Below are 14771 nucleotides of genomic sequence, written 5' to 3' on the forward strand. Positions count from 1 at the left end.
TTAGGCTAAATTTGGTGAAACTCTAACAGAACATCTTTACACTATTTTTTCACTCTGCAATCACGTAACATGAGTTAGGAAAGGAATTATGTATTTCATTAGTGGAGACAAAGATATCTCTCCTATCTGTGGGAGTAATTATAGATGCCACATAATATATCCGTCAATCAACACCCCTATGTGATTTGTGACACCCCTTATGCGATCCATATGTTGCATACCCCATTTTTGCACTTTGTTATCAGTGTAAATCAGGAGTTAGAAAAGAGAAATGAGTCTACATAGGTTTTCTGAAGAAAAAAATCCAATATGAAATGTTTTTGGCGGTGCAGATTGTTCAAAATCCTTTCATTTCTTCACCTCTTGAATGCTGGGCGTCGGGTTACAAATATTTAACTCTATCGGTGACTTGAGCGACGCATGTCTAAGCGAAGGTTCAGTTGTTACACGAAACGTAGAGGTTCATTTGGGAACTAGTACGTAGATCAATCAGCCCTCTTCAAACGCTTCGCTTCTGAACTAATTATCACCTAATAGCTGATGTGCCAACAAACAACTAGGCTAATTATTCTCTGATTTTGCTTCCGTGAGAGCACAAAGTGAATTATTTTAACACCTTTGTAAATGTCCCCAGAAGAGCGTTCTTTATCAGAATCTGCCCCAGCTGCTAAACGCTCTAACAGGTGAGGGTGTTTCGGTACATCTGTGGCTTTTTGCGCTGCGCTTGGAATACTTATTTTACCAGAGGAAAAAACGTTTGTGACTGGTATTGTTTGGTTTATCTGTAGCTAAGAACTTATGACACAATCTCTTTGTTTGCAGTTACTTCGGAACAAAGAAAAGCAGCCTTGCGAATTTGCCCACGGCATTTTTTTCTATGCTCACGTCTGAAAGGGTTGAGGGGGAACGGTTTGTTTAGCTGAAAAGGTCCTCTAAACGGTTTAACCTTCCCGAGCGGCCCAACAAACAGATAGGCTGAAATTGGTGGTGGCACGACCGGCCTTTTAAAAAAAGCAAAGCCCTTTTATTTGTCTGATCCGCGTGGATTTGTATTCAGTCGACACGAAGGGCCGTGATTATGAAGACGTGTGAATTACAGACCAGGTCATTTGAAAGTGACGACCTGGGAATGGCACCAAAGCCTTTAGAGGAACAGCCTTTTGAGGCCTTTTCCCTTTAATTCCGGTGCTGGCTTGTCCCCACAAACCCCCCTTAGTCCAGTTGGCACGGCTTTGATCTGTCCGTTTGACAATGAGCCCATCACAAGATTGCAAATTAAGGCAACTGGACACTAAATATGAATTGGAACAAAATAACATTTGGGGGTCTTTCTTGTGTTTGGAACGGACTGCTTGTGTTCACAATTACTGGGAAAACCTGTTGCGGTGTGTCTTTTTGATTCTGTCTGAATTTCAGGTTTCCCATTTAGGGGTTTTTGCGACAGTGCGTTGTATATCCATCTCGTAGTAAACATCTCTCAGACACATCGCCATGCCTTTCAGACCCGGCCGCAGCCATGCGCTACTTCCTACAGGCCTTTGTTTACCCTCCTGGGCCCCAGCTGTTGGGATAGGTGATAGCCGTGCTCCTCGCCCCGAGGCCGCCCAAAAACCTGAGTCTGTGCACTGTTGCACCCCAAAACCTAAATAGGCGCATTAGACACAGCACATTAAGGGGCTGCTGGTGTGGAGGTGGGTGCGTGTCCCAGAGGCCCTCGTCTCTCTCCTCCTTCACACCTCGCCCCCTTTGCTCTGTCTGGACAGATCAGGGGCCACGACACTGCGAAAGCTCAACGCGGGCCTTTGTACTTGGTTCCCCCCCGTTCTCCCACCTCCATTCACACGGTAGCTTACTGATTTAGATATATCTCCACCAGTGAGAACGGGTGCCCATTGTTCGCTTCTTTTTCTTGTTACACCGTGTTTGATCTGCCATTATGTTGACCTAGAGTCATGATGCTGTTTTTGTGTCTCTTTTGACTTTTCTTTCCCTGCTACACTCTCGTGGCGATGTCTTTAATGTCTTAAGTCAAGAAAATACTGGCCTGGTGAACTAGGGTTTATCTAAAGTTTAAAATGTGTATTTTTTTAATAAAAGATTCTGTATTTAGGAGGAAGAGCGAAGCGCACCGAGAGACCCAGAGAGAGACTCTCACAGAAAGGAGTTTCACTGCAGATATAATCACTGATATAGACCAGGCTATTATGGAGATAATAAAGACTAAAGGGCAGAGGAAAAACTAACATGGAGATAAAAACAAACTGCCCAGTTTATCCTTACTGACAATTTTCTCCTCTATAATGAAGTGTATTTCCCTGTGGCTCGCATTGTGCGCTCTGATTTTGTGCAGATTCTGATTGGTGTCATAGCTGAGAGAGCGCGAAAGATTGGATCAATAACGTGGGCCCGGGATCAGAAAATGAGGAAACCTGTTCCCAAAATAATGAAAGCAATGATGGTGTCTCTCCACTCGTAATGAACTTTACTACGAGCGTACTTGAGCATGACTTTGTCTCAGAGCAATGCAAATGGAATTGCCCCCTGATGGTTTGGAATGCACCCAGCTGGCCTTTAAAAGGTGATAATTGGAAAATACAGGATACAGCCGTGGTCAGAAAAGGGACTTCTTGTTCGACTGCTTTAACCACTGTGTGTTTGATACAAGCTATGGTGCGCTTGCTTTGAGCAAGGGTTTTACATTTTGCGTTTTTGCCTTTTTTAATAGGCAGGTCACTTTTTTGTTGATGTTAATTTTACAAAAGCATGGCAACAAAAGCATTTCCTTGATTTTATTTGGGTTCCCCATAGTGAAAAATAAATATACTAAAATGTATTTAAAATAAGTATATAACAAACACATTTACATGTTATGCACTTAATAAAAATACTCTGCAGTTGTACTTTTAGTATACTAAATTGGTATACTTAAAGTCTGCTAAATTGGAACAACTAATTTTATACTTGATGCACTTTAATTGTGCAAAAGTAGTGTTGAAGTCCAACTAAAGATATACTTAAGTATATTTGATTGTGCTGAAGTGGAACTATTGCAAGTATACTTTAGGTCCAATTTAAATATCTTGCATTTCAAAACAAATATTATTCAAAAATCACACAATCCTCATCAGCAGTGACATTAAAACATATTTTAGGCTTGATATTAAGAAATGTGCATTGTGCACAAGTAATACTAAAAAAAAAAGAAAAAAAAACTTTAATTACAAGTTTTATTTCAGTAAGGCTCAAGCAAAATGTCAATAAATATGTTAATAGACTTGAACTATACTTTGTATAAAATAAATGCACCTTTGAACTGAAAAAGGTTTTGATTTATTATTATTATTTTTTTTCACCATAATTATCAGAGAAAATTGTCTGGGTGGAAATAAGAAACAAAATCTATTGTGTTTATTTAATTATTTATTTTATTTAAATTAATTATTATTTTTTTAAATGGTTTATTTAAAAAAAAATAAATAAAAATCTAATTTTTCCTCAGTGACTGGTTAGATTTTCCCAGGCTTATGTAGCTCTCACAGTTGAAGGTAAAGTGGGGCATAGAAGGGGTAAAAACATGCCCCTGACTTGCCTCCCCTCCTTTCCTCTAGCTTTATTGTAGTCCTACAGCAATGCATAAAGCCAGACAGCATTCCTCTACATCCACGGAAGGAAGTCATGAGGCCTGGGATTTTGGAAAGCTTCTGTCCCTTACAAGTCTAAATTGAAACCAGTTCGCTACTCCTCCTTTAACTCAGGTTAAGGAGGCGCAGACGGACTTCATTAGAGTCACTCTGTAGTAAGGGCTCAGTTATAATCAGACTCGGTAACTTGGGCGGTGAATACTTTTTATGTTTGATAATGTGCGGGTGATGCAGTTATGTCTATTTTTGGAGTCCTGTCAAAGCACAAACAAGAAGATAAATGTTATCAATTGACGCCACGCTTAGGCGAGCTGTTTTGAAAATGCCAACATTATCCAAACAATAAAGCGTGTGTTTGGTGCCATCCTGCCTGACCTGGGTGTCAGTCTGCTGAAGTTTCCATCATTAGCGCACCGATGTGCCGCCTGTACAGGAAAGCTTCTGAAATATCACATGGAACCTTTTCAAATAATTTCATCTTAGTCATGAGCTGTGCTGTCAGCTGGAGGTGAAAAAGCTGGACTCCAGTTCAAGTATAAGATGCCCAGAATCACCTCAGCCAATGCTAATTCATGAAGTCCGTTCTCAAGACACCGAGCTTTTCAGCTCATGTACCTGCTGTAAATGTGTGACGTGTATTTTCCATATTGATGTGTATCAGGTGGTGAAAATGTTGTCCAGGTGGAGCGGGGAAGGAAGGGTGGTGGTTGGATGCGGCCCGTGGCCAAGCACAACAGCTTCCATTCCTCCCTTTCCACCACCACCTCCCACCCTCCCTCCTTTCATCGTACTGATTATCCAGATTTTATTCAGCGAGATGTGAGAATTAATTTTGCTGAGCTTATCAGCAAATGAACCGACTGCCAGGAACGAGGGATATCTAATTAAACTAAAAGTAGCAGTTACTAATTCATATACACTACCATTCAAAAGTTTTGAAACAGTAAGAATTTAAATGTTTTTTAAAGAAATCTCTTCTATTCACTAAGCCTGCATTTATTTGATCCAAAGTAAATCATAAACAGTACAATTTTGAAATATTTTTACTATTTTAAATAACTGCTTTCTATTTAAATATATTTTAAAATATAATTTATTCCTGTGATTTCAAAGCTGAAAAGCTTCCTTCAGAAATCATTCTAATCTGATTTGATGTTAAATTTAGCTTTATCATGACTTTTGATCAATTTAAAGCATCCTTGCTAAATAAAAGTATTAATTTCTATAATTTCTTTAAAAAAAAATTGTACTCACTCCAAGCTTTTGAATGGTATAATGTAAAATGATACAAAAGCTTTTTATTTTAGATAAATGCTGGTCTTTGGATATTTCTACTCAAAGAATTCTGAAAAAAAATGTACTCGGCTATTTTAAATATTGAAAATAATTATAATAATAAATGTTTCATGGACAGCAAATCACTATATTAGAATGACTTCTGAGGAATCATGTGACTGGAGTAATGATGCTGAAAATTTTGCTTTGATCACAGGAATAAATTACATTTTAAAACATATTCAAATAGAAAACAGTTATTTTAAATAGTAAAAATATTTCAAAATTTTACTGTTTTGCTGTATTTTGGATCAAATAAATGCAGGCTTGGTGAGCAGAAGAGACTTCTTTAAAAAACATTAAAAATCTTACTGTTCAAAAACTTTTGACTGGTAGTGTACATTTTTCATGCAGCAACTATTCTGTTTTTGAAATCACAACAAGAAAGTCGAGTCACTCTTTAGCGAGTTGTTAGCGAAACTAGTCTCCTAATAAGTATCAAACTATATTAAGGATCTTTAAGGAGAGGTAGCATTTTTGCGTTTGAATGAAAAAGATGGACCGTCATTTAGTAAGAAAAACTCAATCTGTGGCACTCCACTTAGTTGTTTGGTGTTAGCGCTAATCTGTTGACCATCTCTTTAAAAGAGTTGTTTAACTGTATGCCTTTCTCCTTAGGATGAAGGGTTGTTTATCCCCCCTGCCCCCTTTGCTTACACACTGATGTAGGCCTTCTGGATTTACTGCGGCGTTTCTACAGATGCTGTGAAGTTTGCTGTCTGCAGAGTCGAGGCGCCTGCTCTGCCATTTGCATCCACCTGGCAGTTTAGTAAATTCATTAGCCAGAGGCAAGAAAACAAACACGCTGCCCTTTCCACCCTCCCACCTCCATTCTGCCTTTCCACGTTCGCTCTTTTTATTCCCCGCTGCCCTCCGCTCTGCATTTGTATTCCAGATTCCATTAGATTCTGTATGTTAATACTGTATTCAGTGGTTTGGAATGTTGGATTATAGCCGTAGCCTTCAGTCATGTTTCCACTGTCACGCTAATTAAACAAAACCCAGTATTTACTTTCGAGAAACGCACAGCAGCATGTCTGTTTAGCATTTTGAGCAGAAATTTTGTATCGTAAATGCATTTAAATAAGCCCTCAGTTTTGAGAAGTTGTAATGAAGGTTCCCGGAGCCGTCTGATGTAATATATTTAGCATACCGTGCAGACCGCAAAACTGCGAGTCGCAGCGGCTCTGAGTCAGAGCGATTCCCAACAGGGCAACGCTGGATTCCTGACCCCACGTTGGGCGCTATACCGTGGCTCTGGGTGACTGTGCAGGGTGAAAATGTGGAAGTTATAAATGTTTTCGCTTCTTTTAGTGTTAGTGGTTAACCTGAGTGAAAATGTTTAGGTGGTGTTACGAGACACGAGAGGATTCAGTGATATAGTACGTTCTCAGCTGCGCATTATCACCATAGACTACAATTCAGGCTCTGTGGTCTCATGTGTGGGGTTTGTCGTTTGGGTTGTACTAGTTCAGAACGAGCCGAGCATTGTTAACAGCCTAACGGCTGAACCTCGTTATTTCGCCTACTTGACATACACCGCAAAGACCAAAGCCTGTTATTTGAGGGAATTCTTAACTAGAATATGGTTGGATTTTAATTACTGTCCTCACAAGGTCTTGTGTGTGAGTGGAGGTGGGCGGCCTCGGTGGATTTGGTCACTGTGTTGTGGAGCAGAAGTAGGTTGGGCTTCAGGAAACTCCCTGTAGTGTCAGAAGCAATCGGGTCTAAGCCAGTATTAATTAAAGGATCTGGACTGGGCCGAAGGGAGGGGGCGGTAGGGGGGGTGTTCAGTCACATAGGCTTCTGGGTCACACACACTCACACACAGACCACGACAGCCTCAAAAACAGATTTTTCTTTATTTCCGTAAAGAGGTTTTTGTATTGATGCTCTAAGAACTAGAAATATATATCAAATGTTTTTTTTTTTATTTAAAAAAAAGACTTGCCACCGGTAACACTTACACATTTGCGCTAGTATCTGGCTTGATACAGAGCTCTAGCTAAACGTCAGTCATGCGTGCGGCATTTGAATGGCCGTCCTGTTGATATTAGCTGTTTAGATGCTATTAGTGCAGGTCTGGTGGAAACATTCATGCCTGAGAGAGTCTGAATCCTGCTTAAATGTCTAATAGTGCTGTAAATGCACACGGTTCATGACAGGTTTCACTGACCCAGGGTCAGCACGAGTGTCACAGTCTCTTTGTTAAGTAATGGCAGTGCCCGTTTCTGTGTCTTTTCTGGGTTCAGGGTGTTTTAGAGGAGAGGGGGACACCGTGAAAGAGGCACCTCTCATTTGTTCCGTGTCTAACCAACAATTCAAGCATGTGAGTTTATCAAGGCAATTTGTGCCCAGGGAAATGTGATTCAAAACGTTTGTCTTATTTTCCTTTCCGTAAACGCATATAATTGTGTATTTCTTTTTTAATTTAGCAGTCACTTTTAGTAGATCAAAATCATGATTTCTCAAGTTTTCGGAACCACAGACAGGAGATGCTACAGAATCACACGCAGTACCAGGTCCGAACACTTGAGGGCGAGGTAAACTAATCAGGCTTGTTGAGGAAGTGTTTGGGATTAAATAGATTTGCAACAGAGTAAACAGTCCTATAGTAGGGATGGCTAATTCTACTCATTTTATTTAGATTCAGTACTTTTTAAACAGGCCAATATTGAAACCAGTACTTATATCGGAAAAAAGTTTGTGATTTCTGTGGATGAAGTGATTAAGTATAGCCATTTAACAGCTAAAATGAATTCAAAATGCATTATTTACATTTGAATTTGCATAAATAAATGTATCCTAATTTATTTTCCATTTATTAACAACAATTATGGAACATATGGATTTTTTTTATTCACTTTGAAGCATGATACGCATTAAATATTAAATAATAGTCATTAATTACTTGTGTGTTGAATGTAAAGCATACAATATTATAATATGTGACCCCGGACCACAAAACCAGCCATACGTAGCACGGGTATATTTGTAGCAATAGCCAACAATACATTGTATGGGTTGAAAATATCGATTTTTCTTTTATGCCAAAATTATGATTAGGATATTAAGTAATGATCATGTTCCATTAATTTCCTGCCATAAATATATCAAAATGTAATTTTTGATTAGTAATATGCATTGCTAAGAACTTCATTTGGACAACTTTAAAGGTGAATTTCTCAATATTTCGAATTTCTTTTTTTTTTTTTTTTTTTTTTTTTTTGCACCCTCAGATTCCAGATTTTCAAATAGTTGTATCTCGGCCAGATGTGACCCTATTTATTTATTTATTTTTTTTTTTTTAAGTTGTGAGATCTGAAAGTTGAATAAATAAGCTTTCCTTTGATGTGTGGTTTGTTAGGACAGGACAATATTTGGCTGAAATGCAATAATATGCAAAATATTGAGAAAATATTGAGAAAATCGACTTTAAAGTTGTCCAAATTAAGTTCTTAGCAAAGCATATTACTAATCAAAAATTATGTTTTGATATATTTTTGGTAGGAAATTTACAAAATATCTTTATGGAACATGCTCTTTGCTTAATATCCTAATGATTTTGGCATAAAAGAAAAATTGATAGTTTTGACCCATACAATGTATTTTTTTTTTACAAATATGCCTGTGCTACTTATGACTGGTTTTGTGGTCCAGGGTCACAAATATTGTCCTAACAAACCATACATAAATGTAACGCTTATTTATTCAGCTTCAGATGTATGAATCTCAGTTTCAAAAAATTGACTCTTATGTGGTCCAGGGTCACATATATTCTGACATTAACATGCAAAAATGAACTGAATTCAGAGTCATTCCAGTGCCATTTGTTTAATCTGGGCATGTGCAAAACCCAGATTCCCATCATGTGCATCAGTTCCAAGCTACTGGACAGATGGATGGTATGGGAAAATCTTACCTGGGTCTTTCTCTGTCTATGAATTCTCACTATTTGTTCTGTGTTCAGTTGTTCTGTTCAAAGAGACACATGGGCTGCCTTCATATCCTCAAAGCTGGAGACAGAGTCTTTCTGACCCGTATCCTCCCTGCGCTGGGCCTCAGCCACCTGTGGTGCAGCTAGACCATCCATCTTTCCCCTACACACACACACACATGCTGCTGTAGGCTGTGCCTTGCAGTCATTGCGTAAGCATCATGATGTCTTAATGTAAGTGTTAAAGAAATAGTCTCTCAAAAATAAAAATTCGGTCATTATTTACTCACCTTCATGTAGTTGCAAAACCATATGACTTTTTATCTTTTGTGAAACAAATAGGAAAAAAATCTTTGCGCTGTTCTTGTCCTTTCAGTGAACTCACAGTGTCCAGGGGTGCTCAAAAAGAACAAGACAGCACCTTTAAACTAGTCCATCAAACGTGGACTATATTTCGTATCTTCTTAAGCAATGCAGTAAGATTATGTTAGGAATAGTTTAAATTTTACACCACTTTTTGCTGAAGAACTATGGCTCTCAGACAGAGGTTGCGCTAGACTTCAACATTGTCCGTCATTTTGACGGACAGGGTCGTAAAAATCCCATCATAATTTATTACCTGTCATTTTAATTTTCATATTTTAATTAGAATAACAGATTTAATTGCTTTCATTTTTGTTCACACTTTCGTTTTTAATCATGAACCTACAGTACAACAGCAGTGTTTAAAAACAACAAAATACGCTAGGGCTGGGTAAAAAAAAAAAAAAAAAAGATAAAAATAAAATCGATTTCTCGATTTGAATACATTCTCATTTTAATTTTAATGAACCAATATCGATTCTTAAATCATCTCTTTAATGTGGCGTGATGGATCGTTGTAGCTTCTGTCTACTCGCCTGTGCGTAATCAAACGCATAGGAAAACATTCATGATAGTTTCGTTTTTGTTCTGTATCCCGTGCTCTGCTGCCAGACTGGAGCGTGCTCGCCACCAACTGGACAGGGGTGGGAATTACAGCTGCAGTTTTACAATAGATCACCCTCAGTGTAATCTGTCAAAGTGACGGACGGTCTTCAGATTTTTCCGTCACTGATTAAACAAAATTCCGTCAATGACGCAACGTGACCTCTGCTCTCAAATCACCTTTGTGCATATTGATGTTCCATGAACACCAGTGTAGTCTTATAACCATTGTGGCAAGTTTAAATGTGTATGCATATATATTTTGTTTTATGGAAAAGGGGAGCTTGAACATTCTTCAAAATATATTCTTATGTATTCCACCAAAGAAAATGAGTTTGCATTGACGAGGGTGAGTAAATAATTAAATGGCATGTTTTTTTATGACATATACTCCATATTATGTGTTTCAGAATATATTAAATTTAAACAAATATGTCAAAAAATTGGAATATGGAAGAAACGATTTCTCTTGTTTCTATTGTGCAAAAGTCATGATATGTCCGTCTGGTGTATATGTGTGTGTGAAGGGTGCAGATTGTTATGGCAGTCAGATGGCAAGTGTTACGCCGTGTTTAAGAGCCAATCTCTGGCGCCGGCATGCTCATCCCTGCAGGTCGCAGTCCGCTGGGCTTTAGTCAGGTAGGCCCTCCATAGAGAGATGACTACAAAGGGCTCAGATCTGTCCATATGGCGGAGGGACTGAGCTAGGCGTGCGTTTGAGGTGCTTTGGAGTGCAGCCAGAAGAGTTGAGCGTGGCGTGGAGGCGGCAGGGCCTGTCGAGAGTAGAGGTATGACAAAGCAACGCCTGTCTGAGGCTGAGTGAGTGTGTGAGAGTCTGTGTGTGTGTAAGTTTGCTTCCTTTGACATGGCATATAGGTTATATTTGTTTAGCCACCTGTGTGTGGGTGCATGCGAGAAAGTGTGGGTGCATGCTGCATTTTTAAATGCACACACCTGCGTATTCGTAATGCACTCTGGATTAGTGAATGGACGCTTTGGGGTGTAACTTGTCTTAAACCTTTTGTGGTGAAGACATGAGTACTTCAAACACTTATTGAGATGAGGTGTTCTATTCATTTTTAAGCTACTGGACTTGAATATTTTCTGGACTTGCAAATTCTGTTTTCTTTCTTCTTTTTTTTTCTAAATTTAGTTTTTTTCCATTTTAATTTTTCCAGATTCCGTTTTAGACTTTTAATGGTTAAATTACACTTTATTCATCAAAAGAAATGTCTAATTAATTGAAATCATGAAATGTACACAATTTAACAGTAATTTATTTGAAGTTTTTTTACAAAAATAAATTTTTAAGGCCCTATGAAATACTTTTTTTGTCTCTCTCTCTCAATTTCATTTTTTTTTTTAATTCTGTGTTTTCCACTAATATTCTGGATTCCATTTGAATGATTTCATTAAATTTAATAATCAAAATGTATGTTTATGTGTTCATGTACTCCTATTTTGAGGCGGCAGAGGCTGAAAACACTGCGAGTGCCACACGCTTTCGGTATGTGTGTAGTAAACAAAACTGTGCGTCTGCGCCATTCATTTACACAGAGACACACGGAACATGCAGTATTCATTAATTGTGATTAATCATCCAAAATAAAAGTTTTTGTGTACCATAATATATGTGTGTGTACTGTGTATATGTATTATGTGTATATATAAATACACACACATGCATGTTTATATTTAAGAAAAATGTTATGTTTATATATTAAATGTATTTATGTATAATATAAATTATATAAATATAAACATATACATGTGAATAGATGTAAATATTTTTAAAACATATATTTTATGTGTGTGTCTTTATGTATACATAATAAATAATACACAGTATATATAAAAAGAAACTTTTATCTTGGATGCAATTAATCGTGATTAATTTTTGCCCAGCATTAGATTCATTTTTATGTTCTTTATACATTAAATTTCATTTTATAACTGCATTATTTGCGAAAGTAATAGACCTCAAAAAGTTTTTGAAAAACAGTAAGCAAATAGTACCCAGATGACCTACTACATCTGCTGAGATTGTGAAGTGTGCATTCGATGGACACTTTACTATCCCTTGAGATCACAGAATAAGATTTGTGAATGGCATTGAAGTGACGCAAATGACGCTGGTCAGTCATGTGACAGTTAACAACAGGGTGGATGTATTGCATCCGAATTTCATTCATATCACCCATATTCATATGGTATAAAATGTTCAAACATTTCCCAAGTAATTCAAATTTTGTATCTACAAATGTAATGTGCAATTTTGGACACACCAAGTGTGTGATTGTTTATTTGGTCCAGGAGGTAATCACCTAGCATCATAGTAACCCACTCAAGCAAAAACATAGAAACATCCTGTCAACCATCAACAGCATCATGATGGTGAATCTTGCACTCATTTTCTGAAGAAAATATAAAAATGTCACTTTTTTTTTTAGTCATTTTTGGTCCTCTAAGTCATGTATGTCATCTAATGTCTTTTGTAGTTGATTTGAGTGTGTGGGAGTGAGAAAAAGAGTGTCAGGCATGCAGAGCTTCTGGCAGCGACTCGTCAATCTTAGCACTGCTGTTTAAAACAAACGCTAATCAGTCAGCCCTCTCAACCTGTGTCAGTCTCTCTCTATCCCTCCCCGTGTTTAAAGAGACAGTCACACTGATCTCTTGTTCCTCCCGTCTCTTTCTCTGTCCTCCACTCACTGCTGTGCCCAGAACAATCCCAACCACACCGCTCAAATCACACTGTTTGCCAAACAATTACCACATTTGTTTGTCTCAGGCAAAAGCTGACTGTCAGTGAAATGTAGAATCACCCCATCCAATTGTTTTCTCATTTTATTTGGTAACATCATAATTTAGAGTTTTATTTCTGATACTAATCATTTGGTTTTAATATATCTATTCTATATTACAGCAAATACATGAATGAAAGAAGGAAAATAGTAAATAACTAAATGAAGGAACGAAGAAAAAAAATGAATGAAAACTCAAGAAAGAAAGAATAAATCCCAAAAGGGAATGATTCAATTAATTTAATGAATCAATCAAAGGTGCATTACTAAAGAACTGCTAAACACAAGATCCACTTTTATCAAAACACATTTTCAGTACCACCCTAAATTACTTCAGGAGAGATTTTCAGGAACCCCGACTGAGAAACGATCTGAAGAGAAGTAATGTTATTCAAAATAATGAAATATTGATGTTATGTAAATGCTACACGTAATATAATATCGTAAGCAATCCAGCATCATTAACAGTTGTTGACACTCCAACACAGTACGTATTTGGAGATTAATATCGGGAATTCTTTTGGCCGCGATAATCATACAGTGAAAATTTGATGTCAAGACAGCCCTGCCTCCACCTAGCGCACAATATTTCCCTGCAGCACCTCAGCGAGCAGTCAGAGATGCTCAGCGCCTCAAACAGGCCGACACCTCGCAGCCCCCGCTGTCAGGTTAGTGAAAGGCCCGGATCTATTTGCATGAAATAAATAAAACCGATTGCTCGTCAAGCGTGCTGCAGTGGCAAAAGGTTTCTACTCCCAGATGCAGTCTCCATCTGTGCCTCGACCACCCCGTTCTGTCACGTTACCTCTTAAATAATTTCACTGGGGCAGTACTTTTATTAACACAATGTTTTCTCGCTCTCTTTGTCTCGTGATCTCTCTCCCTCCTCGTTCTTTTCCTCTCCACTTAAGTTGCGTCCCACTGTGAGGACATTTTATCTTAACATTGGATGGCCCTGATCGCATCGGTTTGGAACTATAGGCGAGTGGATGTGGACTAATTAATAAAGTGTTGGATAATGATTGGTGAACATGGCGAGGGGCTTCTCTCACCGTTGTAGCTGATGAAAAGGATGAGGTTTATTAGCGCTTAGAGAAGAGACTGACCCACTCAACTTCTCTCTCTCCCTCTTTTTACTCTCTGAAAACGCCCTGTCTGCCCTCGCAGTTGAGGGTTGAACCGAAGGGATGGTACACGCACCCACACACACGAGAACCCAGCGCCTCCACTGTGATTTAGAGTGCCTCAGATAATGAAGCCATATAAGCCTGTTATTTGCTGTTTTACAGCTTGTTTTATGAAGGTGAGCTGACAAGCACCGTCCATAATGGTTCCTGTCAGTTAAACTGACAGCATTACCAAGAGAAAAGAGCCCAAAGAAATTCAGCGCTCCAGAGAATAGCCGGCCTCTTTATGTGGGCTGCTCTCCTTTGATGGCCATCAGGCTGCAGGCTATCATTTTACATTTTACGCCGACTGCTATTGTCAAGAGACCATTATTGCTGCTGAACTCTGGTTAAATTCACACCTTGCCACTAATCAATTACAGCGTTGATCCATTAATCAGCTAAAGTGAAAGGAAAAGAAAGAGTCGTGGGTTAAAAGTAGGCTCCTCTTGCCTCGATCGCCAGGACCTTTTGACTGGGAATGTGCAAGTTGGGATGCTGTCTGTCATCATCAGCCGGGGGGGAAACGGCAGATCTTTGTTTTTTTTTTTTTTTGTTTTTGTTTTTTTTTGCTATAAGCATACATGACAATATGATTGTCATTATTATTTTCTAGTTACTGATGCTTGCTAAGGCAAGAGGGTGGTGGTTTTTGAACAAAATTCTAATTCATAAATTCAACATGTAATAGACTGCAACAGTTTGACACTTTTCTAGGTGATCAGATGATGAAACTGGTAGCAAAACATCCCTTAGAGATCCCCAGAGACTCTGATTCTTTGAATGAATCTTTGAAATATGATTCTTTCCTCAGATTGACAGCAATTACATTCATGTTCCTTTATAGTTTTAATGCATTCCAATTTAACTTAAAGGGATAGTTCCCTTAAAAATGGAAATTCTGTCATCAAAATCCTGTATGACT

The 14771-nt window shown here is 38.2% G+C and overlaps 1 protein-coding gene across 2 annotated transcripts in view; it reads left to right on the forward strand.

The window, feature by feature from the left end:
- clybl (citrate lyase beta like) overlaps positions 1–14771 on the forward strand; it is a 71066-nt gene that overhangs the window by 13396 nt on the left and 42899 nt on the right. Inside the window, exon 1 of one of the 2 annotated variants that reach the window (XM_051119324.1) lies at positions 7419–7519. The exons of the other annotated variant lie outside the window; for it this stretch is intronic. Coding sequence (XP_050975281.1) covers positions 7437–7519 — 83 coding nt within the window. The 5' untranslated portion in view covers positions 7419–7436. Of the gene's footprint in view, positions 1–7418; positions 7520–14771 lie in introns of those variants that run through there. 2 annotated transcript variants of the gene reach the window in all.

This window comes from Labeo rohita, chromosome 9 (assembly GCF_022985175.1).
Source record: "Labeo rohita strain BAU-BD-2019 chromosome 9, IGBB_LRoh.1.0, whole genome shotgun sequence".
Classification (NCBI taxonomy): Eukaryota; Metazoa; Chordata; class Actinopteri; order Cypriniformes; family Cyprinidae; genus Labeo; species Labeo rohita.